Source organism: Aptenodytes forsteri, unplaced genomic scaffold, assembly GCF_000699145.1.
Source record: "Aptenodytes forsteri isolate BGI_AS27 unplaced genomic scaffold, ASM69914v1 Scaffold309, whole genome shotgun sequence".
NCBI classification, from domain to species: domain Eukaryota; kingdom Metazoa; phylum Chordata; class Aves; order Sphenisciformes; family Spheniscidae; genus Aptenodytes; species Aptenodytes forsteri.
This window is the reverse complement of record NW_008795857.1, coordinates 5834040-5859677: the sequence shown is the minus strand read 5'-3', so window position 1 is coordinate 5859677 and position 25638 is coordinate 5834040. Positions and strand designations below refer to the sequence as shown.

The following is a 25638-nucleotide window of genomic DNA, read 5'->3' as shown; positions in this document are numbered from 1 at the left end:
TCCGAGTTAATTAACTTCAATATTTTACCAGAATATATTTTAAGGTTGTTTGGGTTTTGGTTTTTTTTAAGTTTAAGAGCAGTAAGATGGGAGGAAAATCATAATCTGATAGGGTATGAGTGTATACTTTAATACAGAACAGTGTAGCAAAACAAAGAACTGTCAAGCATCACTGTAAATATGAATCAACAGAATGGCAGAAAAAGGAACAGAGAAAAATATAGAGATTAAAACATCCCAGGAGTGGAACTGCAACAGGTAAGGAGGTGGGCAGGTGCAAGGCTCACTGGCCAAACAGCCAGTGAGGTGTGAGGCTGCTATTACACTGCCTTTTCAAAACATCTTTTCAAACTTTTAAAGATTCAACGGTCAATGTTTACCTCAGCCCATGCTTTCAGAACTGCAAGTTTTTCCATAGTAGTCGCACTCTCTCGGTAAAGCTGGCTAGAAGATCCCTTTCCTGCTTGCACTTTATCCAGGGAAGAGACAAGAAGGTTGTGAACTCGGCGGAGGTCATTCAGGTCACTTACAACTCCACTTCCTATCCAAGCACTACATACCTAGACAACAAAGTTTAGAATCATTCTAAACTAGCAAAAAACCCAACAACCTTATAAATGGGGAAAAAAAAAATCTGTAAGAAAATAAAAACCAAAACAACCACCACAAAAAACATTAGCAGCTCTCCTCCTGCTTAATATCAAAAAATCCGAGGTTTTCCTTTTTTTCTCCCCACCCATGATAACAGAATTGCTCAGGTGAGTGGTTACAAAGACTGTATTTGCAAAGCATACTACAATGGAACTTAATAGATACATGGAAAATACTTAAAATAGTTTTTAATCCTCCATAAATAGGTAATAACAATTTTTGTACTCTGTTCCCAAGTGTCTGGTCAAACCATTGAAGTAATGGGTCATTGCATTCACTGTGAAGAATATATTGGACAGCAATCAATAAAAATACATCTTTTAAAACCCCACACCTCTCAAATTATATATTAAGGCTCCATATAATGAGACGCTTTCAAGATCATTGATGTCAAGAAAACACCAAGAAATGAGTGAGATAAAAATCTTTAAACAACTGGGCTCCGATTTGGAACCAACAGTACCACATTCTGAATAATCAATACCAGACATGGTGGACAGACAGTTGGGTGTCTCCCCACTTTTCTTTTCTTTTGAATTAAATGGACCCAAACAGGTACTTAAAATCCAAACTTCATACAGATCAGCTGCTCCTGTCTAGTGCTGTACATTGGCATTCATCCTCTGAAACACATTCACACCCAGACATAACACAGGCAACAGAAGAATTCTGGTACAGCTGCTTTTCTACAAAAAGAAAAACGGACAAATTCTTCCAGAAGACCTGCCTTGATTCTGGTGGCGGTTCTACAAGGTTGAGGAACAGACGCAAAAAAACCCACAGAACTCAAGCGGTTCAGGTTTTACAAACTCTTTTCATGGCATTTTTGTCCTATCTCCAATTTATTTATTTTGCTTTTAGAGAACCAGTTCCATGAAGGCCTTTCTGGAAAGGCCTCTCATGATCTGGAATGATGGCCATATTTGAAGTAAACACAAACAGAAAAAGTGTCCCAAAGGTGCACAGGACAAGGCTGCTGAAAATCTGTCACAAATCCATAATTCATTCACAGTAGGACTAAGACCAGCTTCACTCCTGCTGCTGGGCAAGTCAACAGCTGTTTCAGTAACGACATAAAACTGTAACAACATCAAACTCATTCACTGCAGCTCATCTCTGTCCATGCAACTTCTAGAGAGAGAGTTAAATATCCAAACCTAACCTCCAGCTGTTTGATCCTGTAAGTGCACACATCAACTTTGAAATTGGTTGACTAAGGAAGGTATTGACAAGTTACAAAGAATCTTACATGTTTTCACACAAACTGCCTCTTTATCTAGCTTTAAATGCACAGAAACTTTCCATAAGGTAAGATGAGCATATTCTTTCCTGTGTATAGATACCAAATTATGCCATATTTGATCTATCCTTACAAGTTTTGCTGGAAATTAAGAGTATAAACCAACAACAGAAAATCATAGTCCTGCTGGACCAAGATTTACTAAATAAAACTCACATACACAAAATTATCATATTAAAACTGATGTTTGCATAGCTAATTAAACTGCTGCTTTAAACTACCGTAGTAATTTAGCTGTGTCAACAACATATCAGGTACTACTACAGCCATGTTGCTGACAGCCGATTTAAACTACATTAATCACACACAAGAAAAAACACGCACACAAAAAATTTTTCACTGAATTTTCACTGAGAGGTTGTTACTATGACTGTAGTAAGAATGCTCAGAGCTTCTAAAATCTAAAACAGTGTATTAATCTGAATGGAAGTTTAGTGTTTAAAGGTAAATTATCAGTAATCTGAATATTTGATTAGACTGAAAGGCATCTCAATAAATACCTTACTATTGGCATCATTAAGCAAGGGTTTGTTTTTTTTTCTTTTAGCAACAAATGCAGAATTGACATGGAGACATAATTAATTTTAGAAAGACTAATTAATTTTCTGATATAGCTCCCAAAAAGGACTTTTGCACTTCTGAGTAACAAAATATATTACTACGAGACTCAAAAGATGATGTAAAAATGTCACGGCTTAGGTTTAGAAAATTTTCCAGCCATTTGCTACTACTTCTCTTCTGCATCTTTCTTCCAAAATGAAGGAAAATCAGTTTGACTTATCCTATCTGAACGTTTTCCTCTGTACCTGGCAGGCCTTTGCAGTTATATCGGACGGTGTATCTTGGGAAAAAGCTGGCCTCAGAGCAGCTCCAACCTGTTAATAGGAAGAAAAATTTAAAAATCCAACTAAAACAATAGTGACACAACAGTCTTCATCTCACCATGTTTAAGGCTCAAGCACATATACAGAACAAGCAAGACAAGATTGCCAATTTTGGCATTGTAGTTACATCCCAAACTTAACCTTGTTGTCTAGCAGGCATTTGCAATAGTATTCTTTAAACAACAACAACGAAGTCCTAAACCAGTTTTTTTCCTGCTTGCCCATTGCCTTTTTAAGCCTCAACTACCTTTGTCAAATATGTGGTATTATCTTTCTTCTGTTAATGAGTATCCTTTTAATCATGAAAGTATTACAGGTGCAATTTATGCTAAGGCTCAAGAAGCCAATGACTTTCTGGTGTCCAAAGGAATAATGATGATGCAAATCCAACCATAACCATTTGGTTTCACAAGTTCCCAAAATAACAAATACTGACAAAAAAGCCTTTTAGGCAGTTGTTATAAGGCAGCATTTTTCAGAAACAAAAGGAACCAAGTCACAGAGACAGAAGCAATGGTTACAGCACTACAGAAGGAAGAAAAAGGCAGGAAGTGAAAAGGATGAAAGCCTGCCTTTAAAAAGCATTTGCAAAGATCTTGAAGACAGAGTGAAGACAAAAGAGGTGAAAGAGATAAGCTATGCAACAAAATAAAGCATAATACCCCAAAATAAATATTCAACTGCCCACCTCCCACTTCTATACTTTTGTAGTTTTCATTTAAACAGAAGTATATTCATTAATTCCCAAGAAAACAGATTTATTAGATTAAATCTGGAACTGAATCAGCATTATTTTCCAATTCCTAATTCTACAAAGGAAATGCCACTCTTGCCAAAAATTAAATGTAATTTGTAATATTTGGCTTTCAAGAATCAATAGCTACTGAATTTTTAAATTTTGTCAGCCACTAAATTATAATAAGTAGGAAGAGATACAAAAATAAATTTTGAAGAGGTAAATAAAAGTCTCTTCAGCACATCTTCACACACAAAAATCTCTTCACAGGTCTTTTGAAGTTACAAAATGTTCTCAGACCTAATACTGGCATATTGGCATAAATATACAATTTCCTGAACTTATAAAGGAGGTCTCACATTAGCCTGATACTGCTCCAGTATCACATGGCCTGGAAACTCTGGCTCAGGAACCGATGCAAATTTCTTGATAATGTCTTCAAGAGCTTGAAGACCCGCCATTCGTAACTGGTTGCTGTGATCAGTTGCAGCCATGAATGCCATTCGAATAAGGTCAGAGAGATGGAGTACTAAAAAGTCATCTTAGAACAAAACAGAAAGAACTATTTAGTAACTTAAAAGATAGCTAACATGACAGACATTTCTAACATTTTCCTCACTGACGAAGCCCTGCCTTGATTCTGGTGGCGGTTCTACAAGGTTGAGGAACAGACGCAAAAAAACCCACAGAACTCAAGCGGTTCAGGTTTTACAAACTCTTTTCATGGCATTTTTGTCCTATCTCCAATTTATTTATTTTGCTTTTAGAGAACCAGTTCCATGAAGGCCTTTCTGGAAAGGCCTCTCATGATCTGGAATGATGGCCATATTTGAAGTAAACACAAACAGAAAAAGTGTCCCAAAGGTGCACAGGACAAGGCTGCTGAAAATCTGTCACAAATCCATAATTCATTCACAGTAGGACTAAGACCAGCTTCACTCCTGCTGCTGGGCAAGTCAACAGCTGTTTCAGTAACGACATAAAACTGTAACAACATCAAACTCATTCACTGCAGCTCATCTCTGTCCATGCAACTTCTAGAGAGAGAGTTAAATATCCAAACCTAACCTCCAGCTGTTTGATCCTGTAAGTGCACACATCAACTTTGAAATTGGTTGACTAAGGAAGGTATTGACAAGTTACAAAGAATCTTACATGTTTTCACACAAACTGCCTCTTTATCTAGCTTTAAATGCACAGAAACTTTCCATAAGGTAAGATGAGCATATTCTTTCCTGTGTATAGATACCAAATTATGCCATATTTGATCTATCCTTACAAGTTTTGCTGGAAATTAAGAGTATAAACCAACAACAGAAAATCATAGTCCTGCTGGACCAAGATTTACTAAATAAAACTCACATACACAAAATTATCATATTAAAACTGATGTTTGCATAGCTAATTAAACTGCTGCTTTAAACTACCGTAGTAATTTAGCTGTGTCAACAACATATCAGGTACTACTACAGCCATGTTGCTGACAGCCGATTTAAACTACATTAATCACACACAAGAAAAAACACGCATACAATTTTTCACTGAATTTTCACTGAGAGGTTGTTACTATGACTGTAGTAAGAATGCTCAGAGCTTCTAAAATCTAAAACAGTGTATTAATCTGAATGGAAGTTTAGTGTTTAAAGGTAAATTATCAGTAATCTGAATATTTGATTAGACTGAAAGGCATCTCAATAAATACCTTACTATTGGCATCATTAAGCAAGGGTTTGTTTTTTTTTTCTTTTAGCAACAAATGCAGAATTGACATTGAGACATAATTAATTTTAGAAAGACTAATTAATTTTCTGATATAGCTCCCAAAAAGGACTTTTGCACTTCTGAGTAACAAAATATATTACTACGAGACTCAAAAGATGATGTAAAAATGTCACGGCTTAGGTTTAGAAAATTTTCCAGCCATTTGCTACTACTTCTCTTCTGCATCTTTCTTCCAAAATGAAGGAAAATCAGTTTGACTTATCCTATCTGAACGTTTTCCTCTGTACCTGGCAGGCCTTTGCAGTTATATCGGACGGTGTATCTTGGGAAAAAGCTGGCCTCAGAGCAGCTCCAACCTGTTAATAGGAAGAAAAATTTAAAAATCCAACTAAAACAATAGTGACACAACAGTCTTCATCTCACCATGTTTAAGGCTCAAGCACATATACAGAACAAGCAAGACAAGATTGCCAATTTTGGCATTGTAGTTACATCCCAAACTTAACCTTGTTGTCTAGCAGGCATTTGCAATAGTATTCTTTAAACAACAACAACAACAAAGTCCTAAACCAGTTTTTTTCCTGCTTGCCCATTGCCTTTTTAAGCCTCAACTACCTTTGTCAAATATGTGGTATTATCTTTCTTCTGTTAATGAGTATCCTTTTAATCATGAAAGTATTACAGGTGCAATTTATGCTAAGGCTCAAGAAGCCAATGACTTTCTGGTGTCCAAAGGAATAATGATGTGAAACCAAATGGTTATGGTTGGATTTGCATCAAGTTCCCAAAATAACAAATACTGACAAAAAAGCCTTTTAGGCAGTTGTTATAAGGCAGCATTTTTCAGAAACAAAAGGAACCAAGTCACAGAGACAGAAGCAATGGTTACAGCACTACAGAAGGAAGAAAAAGGCAGGAAGTGAAAAGGATGAAAGCCTGCCTTTAAAAAGCATTTGCAAAGATCTTGAAGACAGAGTGAAGACAAAAGAGGTGAAAGAGATAAGCTATGCAACAAAATAAAGCATAATACCCCAAAATAAATATTCAACTGCCCACCTCCCACTTCTATACTTTTGTAGTTTTCATTTAAACAGAAGTATATTCATTAATTCCCAAGAAAACAGATTTATTAGATTAAATCTGGAACTGAATCAGCATTATTTTCCAATTCCTAATTCTACAAAGGAAATGCCACTCTTGCCAAAAATTAAATGTAATTTGTAATATTTGGCTTTCAAGAATCAATAGCTACTGAATTTTTAAATTTTGTCAGCCACTAAATTATAATAAGTAGGAAGAGATACAAAAATAAATTTTGAAGAGGTAAATAAAAGTCTCTTCAGCACATCTTCACACACAAAAATCTCTTCACAGGTCTTTTGAAGTTACAAAATGTTCTCAGACCTAATACTGGCATATTGGCATAAATATACAATTTCCTGAACTTATAAAGGAGGTCTCACATTAGCCTGATACTGCTCCAGTATCACATGGCCTGGAAACTCTGGCTCAGGAACCGATGCAAATTTCTTGATAATGTCTTCAAGAGCTTGAAGACCCGCCATTCGTAACTGGTTGCTGTGATCAGTTGCAGCCATGAATGCCATTCGAATAAGGTCAGAGAGATGGAGTACTAAAAAGTCATCTTAGAACAAAACAGAAAGAACTATTTAGTAACTTAAAAGATAGCTAACATGACAGACATTTCTAACATTTTCCTCACTGACATGCACAAATTTTACCTATTCTTTTTCAAAGGTCCACATTTAGGGTACGGAAGAACGCAGTAAAGAATGTAACCTATTTTTCTTTCTTCTCCTCCCCCCCTCAAAGTGATACAAGGGCTTTTATTCCTAAGACAACCTTAAAAATTAAGCACAAATTTGAAACAAAATGAGATATATGATATACAGAAATTGCATTGAATAGAATATGTAAATGTGGCTGAGTAGCTCAGAAGAGATTAGAACATGTAGTAAAGCTAATTTTAGTGATCTCCCCCAAACCTACAAAAAAAATCTTCCAGGCAATTCCTGTTCGAGCCCTATGCTTATAGTGACCCCTGCTGATGAAGTAAACACCTGAAAACTGAGCACGCCTCTACTTCTGCTCCCAAAAGCCACATCCAAGGCTGTAAGTAAGCAGCAGACAACATGCAGAAAAGGACAATACGTAACTCAGTAACATTTCTGAAAGGATTATTCTTTGCTATTTTCATTCATTTTATTTCTTTCCTTACTCTGAATTTGAAATTACCAGATGTTGTACAACTAATACGAAAATAAGTTATTTAAAAATGTAATATCCAGGGTGACTAACAAAACCCACAAATTATGAAAGCTCTACATATTTTCAAGTTTCAAGGTAAAAAAGAAAAGTTTATTTTGTAGCTGCAACTTTTCAGAGGCATGTCAGTAAAGAACAACTGTGATCACTTAAAAACTATGAAGTGGTAAAGTCTGCACTTAATTTTTCAGACCATCACAGACTTCAGTAAAATTTAAATATTTTGGAAGTTGACGTTGGGGGGGGTAGAAGTTTGCTGAGTTTTCCTTTTTACAATGATACCAAACACATCGAGTTCACTTCAAATAAATTCAGAGATGTAAATTCTCAGGATTATTATATGCAATCTTCTGCAGGGTCCTATAAGCAGCAGTTATTTTATGATTTTCTCTATAATGCAACGCCATCTCAAAATCAACTTTCCCAAAACTCTTCCCTCTTAGTCTTCAAACAGTGACCCCAGCCTCAAATCAAGTCAGAAATAAGATTCTCATAAAACCAATGCACAGTGCTGGAACCAGACTGCATCAAAGCAACACAAGCAAAGACTTGATAAAACTCCGTACCATAACAGACACCCTCAACAACACAGACACTAAAATCCATTAATCCCATCCATTCTAGGATGCTCAAGATACTCATCCAACATACACAAAGTCTTCACGAGCACTACATGGGTGAAAGCAAATAATCACTATGAACCAGAACCAATACACATGGACAGCTCAAGGACAGAAACCTCCTACTATCTGTTAGAAAAACATTTCTTCGCAAAACAACTATGTCATCTCTGACCTCTCAATTTTGGTCCTCTAACTCATGAAAGTATCTTCAAAATATGAGCTTTAAAACTAATATTCATCAATCCCATGGATACCAAAAGAATGAACTTTAAAAGCAGCTGGGTCCATGTCTTATTATAACTCCCTCCCACATCCCTCACTCCGCAACCAATAATTACAAGCCACAACAATAATTACCTGGCCTTACCTCTTTTTCTTTCCTAGCATCCCTTCGGTCTGGAGATGCTAAAATAATCTCTGAAGTCTAATTCATTGCTGTCATTATGTTAAACTCGGAGAAACTATTCCCAGCTCACCCTTAGCTATAAGTTTACTGCTTCTATTTCAGACTGGAGAAAAGGTTTACAAATCTAAGGGGTTTTTTTCCAAGCAGATCAGTCTGTCAGAATTCATATCCTCCAGCAAAACTCATTCTTTGTGTTCATGGTACGGTAACTACAATGGTTACACAACTACAGTTTTATTGCCTTTTGCTGGCCATTTCCTTTGGTTTTAACCATTTGAATGAAAGGAAAACTGCTTATATTTTTTTCTTGGTTGTGCAATCTTAAGCTATAAAGAGGTGTCAAAAATAAAAAAAAAAAAAAATTAAAAACAAAACATGCATATTCTGTAATTACTTTTTGGGTTTTTAAGTCTGGCTGAACGAGCCAGTGCCAGATCGAAGTGTGCCTTGTTCGCATTCTCACACAGCATGATAACCCGGCACAGACAGTCTGCTGCAAACACACGAGTTGCCCAACGAGGTGCTACAGAAGGCTTGGATTTATCCTCTTCACCCAAGGTGGTAAACATTGTATCATCATCCATCTCATCCTTCTTCTCTGATTCCTCATCCTTCCCTCCTCCCAAGGGAGCAGCAGTGCTCATGTCTACGACAGAGAACAATTAAAAAAAAAAAAAAAAAAAATCCCACTTTTACAATCCGCAGAAGACAGCTAAGGACATATTCAAGCCTTTCCTTACACTCAGATTCTAAACAGACTAATTCTGTTGAAACAATAACATTTGAAAAATGTAGAAAGGCATAGGAGTATCAGTAGAAGAAATGTTTTTCACCTCTAATCTGGGCTATATTACCCTTTATTTGGCTTAAATGATATGAAATAAACTCCTGTAACATTAATTCTCCACAGATACCAACTATAGCTGAATCCCCTATCTGAACTTCTCACCTTTGAAAATTAACCTATTAAATTGCCAGTAAACAGGGTAAGGAGATTACCAGGCTCAGAATCAAAGAATCAGCTTGGCTTTGAACTATTCAGCTCCTGTTTCAAGTAAAAGCTAGAGTGCATGTTAAACTGAAACAAAATTACAAAGTTCCATGCCATGGGACAGATATGCAGCCAAGTAGGCAGTTTATGGTACCCACAAACGTGCTTAACATTCAAAAAATTCTTTTCTCTAAGTGTGGTTGTGAGACTTCATTTCAGAAAATAAAAATACTTCAGGGATCATATTAAAAAAACCAATTCCAAACAGGGACAAAAAACAACTCACCAAACACACATATACACTTCTGCTATTCAGAAATGAGAACATAAAATCTCAGTGGCAAGGTCCAAATTAACAAAATGCCAAGATACTGACAAAAATTACTCTGTCAATAATTAGAGGAGAATGAGAAGAAATTATTGCAAGGGTAACCCAGCCCAACTAAGGCATGCTTCTTAGAAATTCTAAATTTAAGCAGCTGAAGAGCCAAGACATTCAATAAAGAGAGAAAGAGGCTATGGCAAATCAAACATGGATGAAGCCAATTCACAACAAGAGTGTTTTGAGAAGGCATCCAAGACTTTATGTGGCTGATTTGTAAATCTCTGCTTAAAAAGCAAACCAGATTTTTTTCATATGCCAGTTAGTTGGATCAAAGGAGTTCAAAATGAAGTTGCTGGCTTATTAAAGTACAGCTGAGAGATATTTATTTAAATATGGTTCTCTCAGAGATTATTTCACCTACTAATAAATAAGAGATTGGACAACCATGTTAAAAACTTTAAAACCCATCCCACATGAAATAAGAAAAGGACATGCCAACTTCAAACTTGGGAAACGAGATCTTTCTCACTGGGCAGATACATGGTAACTACATTGCATAAAGAAATCATTGGTAGCATTACTTATCAGTAAATGTAAAGCTGGCAACATGTAGAAAGAGCTTCAGGATGAACTCACAGTATGCCTATAAACAAGTATAAATGCAAAGGAAATGAGCAGAATCTGCGTCACAACCATCCTACAAGCTGAAAAACAGGATTAAGGTCTCAGAGGACAAGATCTTTGCAAGCAAGTCTGCAAAGTTGAACAACAAGCAAAAGTTTCATCACCATGGTAACCCATCATCACATCAGTAACTTAAAAACCTCATAAAAGAAAGCTCAGACTGTGTACAGCATTCTTCTTTCTACACGGTCCTGATGTATAAAGGCTGAAAAGAATGTGTCTGCTTTCACCAAGACACTGAAATGTCAGAGTAATAATCACACTGTTTCTCTGCTGGAAATCCTACTTTAAGGCAGCTAACTTTTTAATCTTAAAAGCAGTATTTTAAAATTTAACATAACATTGATGATTTCTTTTTTCTAAGCAAGTTTTAATGCACTATAATCAAAGTTCTATATACAATATAAGCTATGTCTCAACTAGGATAAAAGACAAGCTCCAAACAAATATTGCCAGAAGATGCTAATACTAAGGACATACTGTTGTTTATGTGAACACTATAGAACACTTACCACTGGAAGCTGCAAGGACATCCTTACAAAGCATTAGCCAGTGAGAAAGGTTTTCTACTGCCAGCGATGAAAGCATATGTCCCAGAGTATCGTGGATATCTGAGCACAACTTCCGATCAGTCTCCCGATCCAACATTCCAAAAAGGACACCTTCGAGGCCTGTCTCTGTTATATTAACCCCCTGATGCCGGGAATGAGCATCTCGCCGAGAACCAGCTCCTGGTGCAAAAGGATTCATATCTGCAAAATGATAATGTGAAATCTTTTCTGAAATCAGTAACTCAGTTTTAAAATTTGGAATAACAGACTAGAATTGGACATTGTGTATTTGTGTGTGTACAGTTCAGGCAATGATACACCAAAATGTTACTGAATTTCTTCTAAATTAGCACTAGAAGGGTTTTAATACAGCAATTCAATTTATTTTCTGCAAAGCAAATAACACCTCTTAGTATTACTTCCAAAAAAAGAAAAAAAACCACAAAACTCTCTCTCTTTTCAAGGTACATACCCCATGAATTTATAAAAACCATAAGAGTACTGGACTCTAAAGAATCTTTCCAGAGACAGACTTAACTGGTGTGATTTAATATGAGTAAGCTCACGATTTTATGTTCGTATGAAGACTGTGCTGATCAACACTGCTGAGCCTCCTATTTTCAGAATAAAATTATATATGTAAGAATTGAATCAGCCAGCAAAGTCCACAGGCTAGCAGACGTGCTGCTAACAGAATATAAACACAACCAGTATCTCAATCAAACAGCATAAAATTAAGTCTATTTTCAACAGAGCAAGACCTAAAATATCAGAAAAACTGTAAAATGTTTCCACTGTATATACTCTGCGTTCCCTATTTGATTGCCACTCTTAATGGGGCAGAGAAGTTTAAGTCTGAACTTTACAAAAAGTTAAATTATAAGTGAAATTCAAGAGGTAAGCAGGGGTGCAGCCAGAAGTTACTGGCGCTGGAAGGGACGGTTTTAGGTTTTTGTTTTGTTGTTGGGCAGGTTGGGGTTTTTTTTCCCTCTCTGAAGGCAAACCACACATATGCCCACATATGTGCACTCAACTGTTACAAAAAGGCCACATGAAAGAAATACTTACTGATGCCACTGTTTTCTTTGTCTCCAGCATTTTTTGCTAAGCTCATGGCATATTCACATACTTCTGCTGCTTCCCTCTGAGCAAGCTGTCGTAAACATGCAACTGCAGCCCGGCGAAGCAGCAAGTGGGAGCTGCACAAATGAACCTAAAATCAGAACCATTACAGGTGAGTGAACTGCTGTACCCCCCATATCAATAAATCAGTGCTGCTAAGGACTAACAGCATTCTACTTTTCAATTATATGCCCATGTGTGAGCTGTTGGGTACCAAGCTCTTTACAAGACCTTGAGAGTTCAGAAGTACTCACTTCTTATAATGTACAAATGTGAAAATAAAGCTGACATATACAAAGCTGACAGTTGTTACCTGGCTAAAGAGATAAGAGCTTAAATATCGGAACTACTGCGCCAGTGTGATTTTAGACTAATTATACTTTCCAATCTGTTACACTTTTCAGTACTACTCAATCCCATATTCTGCTATAGCTGTAAATCACATTCTTTTAAACAAAAAGCCATCATCAGCTGCACCACACGTGACAGCTATCAAAAACTTTTATTTCAAACTTTTAACAGAATTTATAGCATAAGTTTTTATAAGTGCCGCTCAATAAAACAGCTTCAGATTTCTTTGCTAACCAACACTGGCTTCTAATTCCTTTTGAATCACCTCAAGTACAAGCAAATATTTCTCTTATAGAAGAATTGTGCATGGTCCCTATTTTCCTGAGAGGAAGTAGCTGCACAGAGAACTCTCTGTTTTTCCACGGTGGAAGAGATGAAGAGTGCTCTTTAAGAAACTCTTGATTCTTTATTTACCCTGGGGAATTTGTTTTTAATAAACCGAATACACATTTGCTTTCTCAGTATTAAGTTATTATGTGGATGGAAATTGCTTCCCTAAATGAAAGGGTTGTATAGTTTATAAAGCATTTTAACAGTAGATCTTTATTCCACTGTTTTTCCACGGTGGAAGAGATGAAGAGTGCTCTTTAAGAAACTCTTGATTCTTTATTTACCCTGGGGAATTTGTTTTTAATAAACCGAATACACATTTGCTTTCTCAGTATTAAGTTATTATGTGGATGGAAATTGCTTCCCTAAATGAAAGGGTTGTATAGTTTATAAAGCATTTTAACAGTAGATCTTTATTCCACACTTGAATATACAAGATTTTAGTCCTGAAAAAACAAGCAGACTTTAAAGAACCTCTAAATACAACACTGAGGTTGTTTTAATGGAACTAGAACACAGAACATTCGGGGGATTTAATTAATGGAAAGAGTATTCCCCGTCTTAAGTTACAAAACAAACAACTAGTGGTTATGAAGCCAATGCAGGAAGAAAAAATGAAACTAGATTGTAGAACTGTGTGGTTTAATTTTGATACCTGGCATTAGTTCCATTCAAAAGCGAGTTAGAAAGCAATGAAGAGTTTGCTAATGGGGCATGTAAGACAGACCTTGCCTACATATCAATGTATTTGCAGTATAAAGAAATGCACAAGACAATTCAGAGGAAAACTTACCAAACTAAGCATGACTTGGAAGTAAGGAATATGAGAAAAGAGAAGGAAAATAGCTTTTGTTTAGCAGAAGACCATGAAGGAACAGGAAGGAGACAGTAGAAAACCCTGGCAAAAGTTTTCAAAACTGTCATTCCTGTATGAACTTCATTGTCTGTAATATTACCCACTGGTACTTGCAGAGTAAATGGCTATAGGGATTGTTTGTCATGTTGTACATAGTATTCATACAAAAGGGCCCACCTACTTTTTGGGTACGTTGCACCTCTTTCATGCAAAATTTTGTGCAAGGACAAGTGACAGATTCTGGGAACACACGGCACTCCCAGGAGTGCTCCAGAGTTGCGGGGGGAAGCAAGGGTGAGCGCGGGGCAGGAAGCATGTAACAATGAGAGGATGCACGAGGGAAAGTCTGGATGGCAGACTAAGAAAAAGTTCCAATGTTGATGTAAGTAGGGTCACACTCCTTCAGGTAACGCAGAACCACCAGTTTCACAACGAATGACACAAAAGAACTTTGCAAAACATCCAACAGACATTAGGGAGAAACTTTTCAAATTTCTCAGTATTGGATTGCTGAACCCTCTAAAAAATAATTTTAAAAATAGTAATAATTAAAAAAAAAACCACACCAAAATGCACACCCACACACACCACCTTTCCTCTTATAGTTGTATTTGGTATGTTTTGGGTTCCAGCCTCTGCCTCACTTCCAGGCTCAAGCCATGATTTGCTGACAGAACACTAATGGAGGGAGAAAGCAATGCTAACAACAGCAGCCCAAGAATTTGAATGTCAGCATCTACTACGCTGACAGTGGTGAAATAAATCCAAAATCTCCTACGTTTTCCAAACTCACTCACTTACTTCCCTCTATGCATGCAATCAGTTGGAGAAAACAGAGCGTTTCAGCATCTTTTTACTCAGTCATATTACATATAAATGCTTGCTATCTTGTGCTATCTAGGGTGAAAGAGAATCAGACCCTACGACTTCAATTTGGGCAGCATTCTGAAAAGATCTAAAATGGCTTGGGGACAGACATCCTTTTATCGCACTCCAGTGTTTTTGCAAATGTGGCTTGCTTATTACATATGTGTACCCTTGACATCTTGCTAAGTGCTCCTCCTGTCCTCTGCTAAGCACATACATAAAACTTTGAGGAACAAAAGGGATGCATTTTGTACTCACACAAAGACTGGGAACCAGACTGGACAGGTTGACATGCCGTGGTGCAAACATATGAAGCTGCTGAAGGCAGGATATGGCAGCTGCTTGAACAAGCGAGTCTGAATGGTCTTGTGTGATTGCACATCCCACCAAACAGGAAGAACGGATTGTTGAAATTGTAGCTCCGTTACCTAATGATGTAATACGATATCCTTAACACAGCAAAATTTCTGTATGACAACTGTAGACTTTAAACCTTTGAGAAACAAGAATTTTTAACGCTTCAAAGTTCACAGATTAACATGCAACTTTTCTGAATTCCTACCGCAAATTAGTATCTACACAACTTCAAAGAAACACTAAAGAGTGTTTCAATATCTCTTTTTAGCTCAGTTAAACAATGCCCAGTCCAAATGAAATTTTGGATCAATGATCTTCAGTCAGAAATATTTTGAGAATATCTTCCCAGGATATAAAATCAGTAAAATTATCTGAATTTAAATTTTGAAAGTCTCTTTCAGTCTATACATATGGGCAACATTTCATGCACCAAACCATTTCCTAAAATATCAGATTACACTTAAGCTACTATACACATATGCAGGTGATTTTAGTTAGCTCCATTAGATGAGTTGCACTGCTCTAATAGGACAAGCATTCAAAAGAACAGTATTTAATTTGAAAAATAAACCCATTCTGTATTTTAAGAATTAACCTGCAGCAGGTTTATAAAAAATCTTGAATTACAGAAAAATGTAACCTGCAGAAGACATTCTACGTAAGTTGTTTATTTAAAAAGCTAATGACACTCCAGATCAAAAGGTTAACACACAGCAAGCAGATACACAAGTTCAATTAAACCATCTAGAAATTTTTCATAACTAGAAATTTAAGTCCAGTTATTTAGAGTTAAAATTTCACTAGTGGCTGGCTCTCTCGCACTGCATCAAAGACCATCCTGTAAATATTCCTAAAAATCCCAGTTAGACAAAGGTACAAATCCGTGTTTTTGCCATCTGAGACACAGAATTTCAGATACAGTGTTTGGCATGACAAGATATTATTCTCTACAGTAAGGTACAGTGATCTAAGAATACCAAGAACGAGTGGAAATGAGTTATAGTTCACAGTATTATCAATTATGTCAAACTTAAGCTCTTGCCATCAGTTAAAAATAAAATCGACACGTGTTGAAAAAGCAGAGGAAAAATCTTGCCTCTTGCCCCACCTATACACAAAAATATACATAGCAAAATATGCAGCAATGGTGTTTTTCATCTTTTACCTACCATGCAAATTTGCCATTAGCCAGAACACCATACATCACTGCAACTTCTTTATACAAATCTCAAACTGCAGTCAAAAAAGCCCCAAGCAGTCATAAGTAGGATCAGAAGTGAGGTTGCTTGCAGGACTGCAACTGAATTTGTCAACACCCGCCCCCGCCTCCCGCAACTGCAACAAACAAAAATTTATTTTCTTCCATTTAAGATTGCGATATATTATCTTTATACGTTAGATTTTTTGTTTTCTCTTCAAATTCCCACTAACCTTGCAGCTCAGGCCCAACAGTAGTTATTATAGCTCCAAGACATCGGCCTAAGCATTGATGTACTTCCGTATGTGATGGTGGAACAGTTAAGAGCAGAGTAAGAACTAGAGAAAGCGTTGGCTCCACATATCCACGGTACATTGGTCCACTAGAATCTACTATCAAGGCAAGTGAATGGAGAGACCAGGTCTATCAAAAAAACAAAGGAATATTTTTCAGCAATACATTTAGGAAATTTAAACAATTAAGAGAGTTTTGTATGCAGACTGAGCCTAGCTCTGTACGTCCTTGTTTAAACATGTCTAGTTAGCTACTCTGACTCCAGAAGTGTTTCAGAGGTCTCAGAATCTCAAGCAATGCCCTGGGAGTTTAAATATCTCTAGCATACTCTGGCTGTCAGCAGTTTTGGGGATAATGGAGATGAAGATGACAAAGAATTTGAGCAAAAAATGGTTAAGCACTCTGAGGAAGAAAAATACAAACACAAACAACACCCCCCCTTTAAAAAAAAAAAAAAGGAAAAAAAAAAGTGACTCTTAAGACAGGAGAAAGAGAAAATCATTCCACTGTAAAACTGGATGTAGAGTCTGAAATGGGCAGTTGACGAAGTCCTTAGTGGGGAGTGCCTTTGACATTCCAATAGAAACTGGTTTTCATGACAAGTTGAAAGGTTCACACACATTTTCTAATTAATTTTCTTATTAGAGGGTATAAAAGAAAGCAATGCTGTTCATAGTCAGTGTGAGATGAGGAAAAAAAATGGTGAAAGATCAACCTATTTCAGTTGCAAGATAAGTAAATAACAAAAGAGCAAAATAATTTATTGTAATTGTCGAAGCAAGAAGTGGGTGAGGGGATAAACTTTTTGTCACTGACATTTCATAGGAAATAAATTCCCCTGACAGCATTAGCTATTTCTCCATAATATCCTACTAAATGATCTTATTTCAGCATTTTCTTCCATTAAATACATGATGCAGTTGCACTGAAAAGACAAAGTTAAAAGAATACTACTGTTACAAAGCTAGACTCTTAGGAATGAGCTGGAAAACCTGCCTTTAAAACTGCTCCTTTTTAATCTTCTCTGATGCAACCCAAAAACCATTAGCACTAGCAATCACGTAACTACTTCTTTAGTCCTAACCACATGGTAGCACGTTACAGCTTACCCTTTCATTCCTGCAAATTTCCATTACTCGTATTCCCTTACAGTTTCTGTGTATCCACACCAATCTAGTGAGGGATGAGGTTTAAAAGTTTAGCTTTTCACAGTGGCCTGATGTCATACTCTCAACAGAAAATAAGGTAGGTATGCAAGTTTCACCTGGGCTTCCCCTTTATACTTCACATTTTTTTCATAAAGCAGTAACCCTTTCCATTTTGTTTTTTTAATGAATGGTACAGAATTATATGCCTCAAAATTAGTTACTCATATACAAAGTAAGTTATATATGCAAACTGAACTTTGTCTTACCTTAAATAAACTAAGGAAATTTAAAAGAAACTTTAAATTGTATTTATAGATTATTATTTTTTAAACATTATCTCCAAACAAAACTAAGCTTGTTTTCCCAAGTGATAAGCTTGATTATTTTTTTTATTGCCCTGAGGAAAAGAAATAAGAAGGCACTCTACTACATGTTTTATCAAGTTAACAATTTAAATGAAGGTGGAAGTATGATTCTGTATAGTTACTGGGGGCTTCAGCTTCTCAATCTGTGGGTATAAAGTGCCCCTACTCATGGGTAGCACACAACTTCCTGCTGCTAAAGCATAATAGTCAGTCACTATTCCAGATAATCGTTTCCTTGCAGTAAACTTGTGAAAAGAATGACAAAAAATTACCTGTTATATCATGCAATTAACCATGATCTTTGAAGAACAATAATTACAGACAAGACACTTGCTTTTACTCAAAAAAGGTTTCTTCCCCCCCCTGCTTCTGAAGTAATTTTTTTATTCTAGTGCTTTGATAGATCTAATTGCTGGAGGGGGAAAAAAAAAAAAAATCAGCACTTTTCCCTCTAATATTCAACTTCTTACTGTAAAGACTTCTTACTGGTCCATCTAACCCTCTCTTCTTTTTACAGCAGCAACCACAAACAAATGCTAAAGGGAGGGTAAAGACAGACCAAGACACTGACCCCTCGAGTTTGTCCTGGGAGAGTAAGGACAGTATATTCTCCTAATTTTCAAGTATTTTCAACTTAGGAAACTTTCTGAACTGTGCAGTGTTTATACATATTCAGCAACTCCAAAGGCATTGCTCTTTCAGCAGCACGTTTAGTCCCCTTTTTACTCTACCAGAAACTTTTAGCAGTCAAGTTGTCCTCCTGTGAGACTCCAGATGTCTATAGTCCACAGTGGATAGAAACCCCTAGCTGCCTTTGCCTCGTCTTGGACTTGGGTCCTCCTGGTTCCCCTTCTGTCCCCTAACTGCAGTTTAGCTTGCAACAGATTTTTGTTGTCATAATATAACCCCCCAAAGATGATGTACTGCCATACTGTGTTCACAGTATCACATATACGGAAATTACTTGGCAAAGAAAACCACTGCTCATCACCTGAGACTCCAGTAACCGGTCACATGTTAACCATTAGCCAGTTATTAAAAACTTTAGTTTAGGCAGCTAAGGTACAACTAACACATTTTGCTTTACAATTACAGTCAGTTAGGAATATGCCCACAGTGAATTACTCTGGCTCAGCTGACAAGCAGACACTTGTCAGTCTGAATTAATGTGACCACTTGCAACTGCCTCCCTAACTAACAATAAGGTTACATTTTAATTGCAGTACATATTTGGGATTCTGTACTGTAAGAGTTTATAAGGAAAGTTCCGCTTTCTTCACACTCTCTGCCACATGCTACGTCCATATGATTTGGCTTACATGTGACAATCTCTATTAAAGAACATCTGAACAAGTAATGTAATTTTTAATTTTAATCCTGAACATTTTAAAGTAGTTTTGTGGTGACTGTGTTTTTTACCTGGACTTCAGGAGAGGTTCCATCTTGTGCCAAAGCCAAGAGAATACTGACACTAGTTTTCAGATGCTGTCCAGAACCTATTCCACCAACATACCGATGGAGACAGCCCAGAGCCAAAGAATGGCCCGTTCTTGATACAACATCTCGAGCAGATTTTAACCTATCAACATTTAAATAAAAGGAAATAATGTAATTCACTGTTTGTAACGAAGAACCCTTCAAGTACCATAACAGTGCAAACGACTAACAGAATTTTGCAGGCCACCTTACAAGATCTTGAGAAGGCTTACCAACAAAAGCAAAAACAATATACTTAATCTATATTGCTATTAAACTGAATTACATTTAAGGCAAGTGAAAAAAGAGATATTTTAATAGTTATTTTCCTTCTTCCTGGTCAGAACTTGACATGTCAGATGAAGAAGAGTTTTGGAAGTGAAAGAATATAGGAAAAGCATCTAGTGTTTACCAATGTTTCACAGCAGACTAATGTAATAATCAGAAAAGTCACTGCTAGACCACTGCAGTGAAAAGGAATCAGGAATGGAAAAACGACAACACATTGAGAAATGACAAAGAAATCCACAGCTGTATCTTCCACTGCAAAGTCAACTGAGTAACTTTTTAATACAGCTGTTTTCTCCTACAGCTGAATTCTATGACTTTTCCAATAAAGCTTTTTTTTAAAAAAGTGTTTTATTAATGAAACTAAACCAGAATGAATAGCATTTTGAATTATCTAGTTGTATGAAGCAGTGACTTGAGTATTTTCCACAATACTTCTGCTTCTGAATGCACGTCACATACGTAACTTTTTAATTAAAACCTTTTCAGGGGGTGGGGAAGAGAGAGAAAAGGAGGATACCCTAATTAGAAATTCAAGGAGAGACAGTAAAGATGATGTACTTTATTACAAGATGAAATGATTGGAAAAATTAAATTACGCAGAGGTAGGAGAGCTGGATTCTGGGAGAGCTGGACTGAGGCTATGTGCATGCAGCCTGGCCAGCCAAACATGGGCTGCAGCCCTGAGGTAGGTGCATTCTGATTCACAGACAGGCTGATGTCTTAAATTTAAGCCAAAAATTGCGAAACATGTTGTCTTGTTCTATCTACTATCTAAAGACCTGAGATTAACAACAGAATATGCAAAAAAAATATGGGCCAGTAGATAAGTTAAATCAATATGTAAAGAGGATGTTTTGATGAAACAGAACCACTATCACACAATTCATATTACAGACATACTTAGTGTAAGCTGTGTTTATCTATCTGAAGCAGTTTAGTCACCTTCAAGTAACTCATCAAAAACTATTCACTGATATAATTTCAGATTCCAAGTAGTTTAACAACTCAGCTCTTATTCCTGGAAGAATCACATGAAATAAATCAAAAAGAGAAGACTACTTGAAGGTTTGTTAGATCTTCATAATCATAGCAATCAAGCACGAAGAGAAGAAAATAATCAATATGGTATTTAGTAGAGGAATCTTCCAAACTACGTTAAATTATATTTTTATTTCGTTTTCTGACTCAAAACCAACTTACTTATCAAAACTGTACTGAGCCATTCTAGCGATGAAAGACGCTTCTCCAACCACTTGAGCCATTCTGCCAAGAGCTTCGCCTGCTGCACATCTCAAAATAGGGTTAGGATTATCAAGGGCACCCATTACCAGCGTCAGAGCAGATTTGCGGACTTCTTCTGGTCCTAACGTGCTTTTATTCTCAGCTAAACCCTACATGAAAAAAATATGAAAAAACATTCCAAAGCAGGGGAGAAAGGGAAGATATAAGAGCAATTTTACTATATTTGAGATCTTCAATTAAAAATGATGCATTTTTACTTTTGTTTAAATTTGTGGTCATTTATCCTAAAATATCCTGGTTGAAAATATTTAAAACTCAAAATCAACAACATAGTCTTATGTTTGCCAACACTCTACCTATTTCACATACAGGAAGACCTGTTGCACCAGTCCCTTTTATCAAACGCATTGCAGTGCTACATGTGCCCTAGTGCTACTGAATCTGAGCTAGCTTTACACAGGATATCCCAGAAAAAAAAAAGAGAAGCTTTAAAAATCTAACTGCAACATCTCTTTCTGTTAGACAGGAAAACCACAGCTCAGTTATGCTTCTGCAAGAATTGCTTAAATCAAAGACATTTTAGGTACATGAAAATACTTTTTTTCTTAATAATCACATCTTTGCAAACATTTATACAGCCTGTTATATGAACATTCTACAGAACAATAACACCACACACTGCTTCTGCAGCTTCTTTCGTTCCCATATTTCATTAATAGTACATCACCTTTCACTACAACTTTCAAGAAGTCTTTTACTTTGTGAAAAATAATTAAACACATGTAAAGTACAAACACTGCATGTATTATAGAGGAAGAAGTTGATGGCTCTACCACAGATTCTCATTTTCTGTTCCAAAATCCTCATTTCAGCTCAATTTTGACAATTCTTTGGCCATTTGGTATGGCAGGGGAAATTTCAGGCATCTGTCTCAGAATCTACTTTTCAACTTGTAGCAACATGGATCACATTTCTAAGAACAAAGCAAGGAAGAGGGATGCTGTTTTGCCAATGTATTTTGCCCATCAACCAAGGACATGGAGCCCCGGTAACAATTAGCTTAAACTAGGTAGCCATTTTTTGTATGGCAAAAGTCAGACAAAAAGGAACTCATCCAATCTTTAATTACAGGCTGGCACTTCTATGAGGGTGGCTTCCTCAGTGCACAGGACTTAGTCGCTCTGAAGATGAACAAGGATGACAATGACAGATGTTGTCCAACAGACTCATGAACTGGAAACTATATAAAACAGCATTAGGAAAAAAACTATAAATGCCTTAAGAAATTTGACTAGTCAAAAGAAAATCCTACCCTCTAAGACACTGTTCCACAAAGCTTTGAGGCAATGCAAGTCACTGAAACCAAGCATTTCTCAGGAATATTATTTGTGACTTGCTTTCTAGCCTTCCTGAGTTGATAGCATGAGGTTGGATTTCCAAGTGTAAATAGAGAACACAGAGCTGTAACTGAAGTCAGTGGGACTGGACATAAGCGTCTAGAATTCTATGCAATATTAGGGAGTCTTAAGAAGAAAAAATTAAAGACATCCAAAATGGAAACCCAAATCTATTTTTGTTTTTATTTCCATGAGCCTCATCTGCACAATACTTTATGACATGAGGGGTTTTTTTGAGTATACATGACAAAGTACTTAAATCCATGAGTACAGTGCAAATAAAACTACAGAACTGAAAAAGGGAAAAAAAAAAAAAAAAGAATCTGAATACTATAGAATGCTGACTACATGAGCCTTATCTGTTCTCTGTACTGATACATGGAGACAAGAGCTCACGCTAATATCTGAAAAAAATTCAATTTTGGTATTTTCAAACTTTTGAATGTCTAAGTGATAACTTTAGTAACGTTCTTCTAACAGCCTTTTGTATCGAATACCAATCGATGAATCAAACTGCAGAACTTTGGCATCCATTAAAAGTTTACAAGTTTTACCTTCAAGGCACTAAGAACAGCAGTAAAGATATTAAGCTGCACAGCTTGCTGGCGAACACCTTTAGCCTGCTTGACACATTCAGCAAAGTGATCCAACATCTGTAATCTAAAACAAAGGAAAGAACATAATTTAAGTGATATTCTTTCAAATTACAAACTAAAACACAGCTGGTAAAAAACCACACAAAACAAAAGGGCCTTTTAAGTTCAGTCACAGAATTTACACTTCAGGGACTACAGAAGATATTCACTTTAGGTAGAACGGGTAGAGCTATTGTGAACGTCCCTTTGCTGGTTCTTTTAGCTCATCCACAAGTGTTTACTATTCCTTTTGAAGAAAACACCACCAAGAGGAAGTGAGTCTTCAGATACATTTGGCTGTATAACTAGAAAGCTATGAGGACAAGAGTGGAAAAATGCTGCCTCTCCATTACCATTCAAAATAGTGTTACCCTCCATATTCCTATTATTGTTCCTATTGTTTTCCCCATTTAACCTCTATTTTCCCCCCATTTAACCATGCCAGAAAGTGTTACTGGGAGGAGGAGTACTCCCTAGAAGATACCAAGAATAGGAGTATAATGAATAATCTGCATTCTTAACTACTCGGCAGTTCCCCAGCCGAATCTTTCCATAGCTAACAACAGATATAGATCAAGTTGAATTACTGCAAGCTGACCTCAAGTCTATCCTGCGTTTACCGCAAAATGAGACTGACTGCTAGGAAAAAACTGTTCCCATCAGGATTGCACTGAAGGATAATTTTACTTTGAAATGCGTCTTAGAGCTGCTTTCACTCTGTGCTCAGTGATGAATTAGCTGAACTGAATGACAAAAGTAGCCCTGACAACTCATAACTCTGCAAAGATAACATGGAACGCAAAGGAAAACAAGCTGAATTCCATTCCCTCTTTTTCATCATACAGAAAAGCATTTGTTGAGTATAAATCAAATGGTCTTACTCATGGAAGCCAAATTTAATTCAATGGATGCCACCGCTATGTTTTCAAGGCTGATTTGAAGTCAATTGCAATGGATATTTTTGCAGGAAATTTTGGTTGCAGAGATATTACTACTGTTAAATGCAGTAAGAGGAGAGAAGAATCTAGTCTCCACCTCTGAACCCTAATCTTCAAAACTGATAAAACTGAGGAAACCACCTTATTTCTAAACTGAGCAGACATATTCTAGAATCCTGAGACACAATGAACATCAAATACTGAACTCTGCATTTAAAGACAGTTGATATCAAAGTAGATACTTATTTCAAGAAAAAGAAGTCAAAACATAATACTATCCAGAGAACAAGGCATTAGATTCTGAAATTGAACACTGATGTAAACTGACCTATGTTTGTAAGAGACATGAGGAAAAACCACACCAAAGAGAGCCACAGATGCATCAATGACAGATACTCCTAAAGGAAGGGGACCGGGTACAGCTTCACCAGCAGGGATGCGCAAATAAATAGAAGATGGATCATGCTCCAAAGCACCACTTCCAGACGCACTGTTTGGCTGAAGCTGCAAAATGGCACATAATAGGAATACCTCTGAATATACCTTCACACATAAAATTTGGAACTACAGACAACCAAACATGTATGCAGTAGCTTAGAACAACAAAATAGCTTACAAACACCTGAATGCAACCGCAGTGTCCCCGTGCATACGCACACTAGCATTTACAAGGCCAGCTAAATCCCAGATGGTCGAAGCAGTTAACAGCTGGATAAACGCACAAACTATCACTCCTGGTATTAAGAGATGGAAATTAGAGAAAAGCAGATTAATTCTGCTACTAATAGTAGCTTCTGAATCACTGACTACAAAGTGACATTTCAGAAAAAAAGTTATTCATTCACTCTGTTTGAGCATTGAGTTACAATACAGTATATTAAATAATCAGTTTTGGCTGTAATGATTCCCTACACAGAAAGATTTAGAAACAGTACTAAAATTACTAACATTCCTATCATCATAAAAATACTTCCTAACCATCATTCTTTCAGGAAACACAATTAAACAGTCATCTATTTTCTCTGAAGAAAAGCTTAGGAAAATAAGTTGTTAATTATTTAATCATGAAACAAAATTAGAGTCTAGGAGCTCTGTATTTTTCTATAAAAGGTCAGAAAACAGAGCAAACATTTGTTGAGACCTCCATATCACTAAAAAATAAAACGTGACCAAGCACAAGAGAATTCTGTGATGCACTACAGGGCTTCAGTTACCAACGCAAGGTTGAAGATAAAAAAAAAAAAAAAGGAAAAAAAACAAAAACAAAAAAAGGGGTGGGGGTGGAAGGAGCGTCCCAGAAAGCTCTGTGGATTGAAGACTGCCCTGGAAGTCCACCACAACAAAAAAGGGAGGTTTATAAAACCCTTTTTTTGCTTTGATATGCTGATCTTTTCTCAGAAACAGTTTCCCCTTGGTTCCTCACACTTGGTATCAGTCTTGGCTTTTGGATCTGCTCAATCAAGACAGCTGCCTTCTGAGAAACCTTGCCATTTTAGCCTGGAGAAAAGGAGGCTGAGGGGAGACCTCATCGCTCTCTACAACTCCCTGAAAGGAGGTTGTAGCGAGGTGGGTGTCGGTCTCTTCTCCCAAGTAACTAGCGATAAGACGAGAG

General features: G+C 36.7%; 1 protein-coding gene across 1 annotated transcript in view; it reads right to left on the bottom strand.

The window, feature by feature from the left end:
- The window catches only part of HEATR5B (HEAT repeat containing 5B), a 68396-nt gene that overhangs the window by 21688 nt on the left and 21070 nt on the right, over window positions 1–25638 (bottom strand). Inside the window, exons 16-27 of the mRNA XM_009283788.2 lie at window positions 24355–24530; window positions 23008–23113; window positions 21015–21205; window positions 19467–19626; window positions 16474–16663; window positions 14944–15113; window positions 12228–12372; window positions 11121–11360; window positions 9003–9254; window positions 6757–6938; window positions 5581–5649; window positions 381–560 (exon numbers count right to left, since the gene is read on the bottom strand). Of these exons, the coding sequence (XP_009282063.1) occupies window positions 381–560; window positions 5581–5649; window positions 6757–6938; window positions 9003–9254; window positions 11121–11360; window positions 12228–12372; window positions 14944–15113; window positions 16474–16663; window positions 19467–19626; window positions 21015–21205; window positions 23008–23113; window positions 24355–24530 (2061 nt within the window). The remainder of the gene's footprint in view (window positions 1–380; window positions 561–5580; window positions 5650–6756; window positions 6939–9002; window positions 9255–11120; window positions 11361–12227; window positions 12373–14943; window positions 15114–16473; window positions 16664–19466; window positions 19627–21014; window positions 21206–23007; window positions 23114–24354; window positions 24531–25638) is intronic.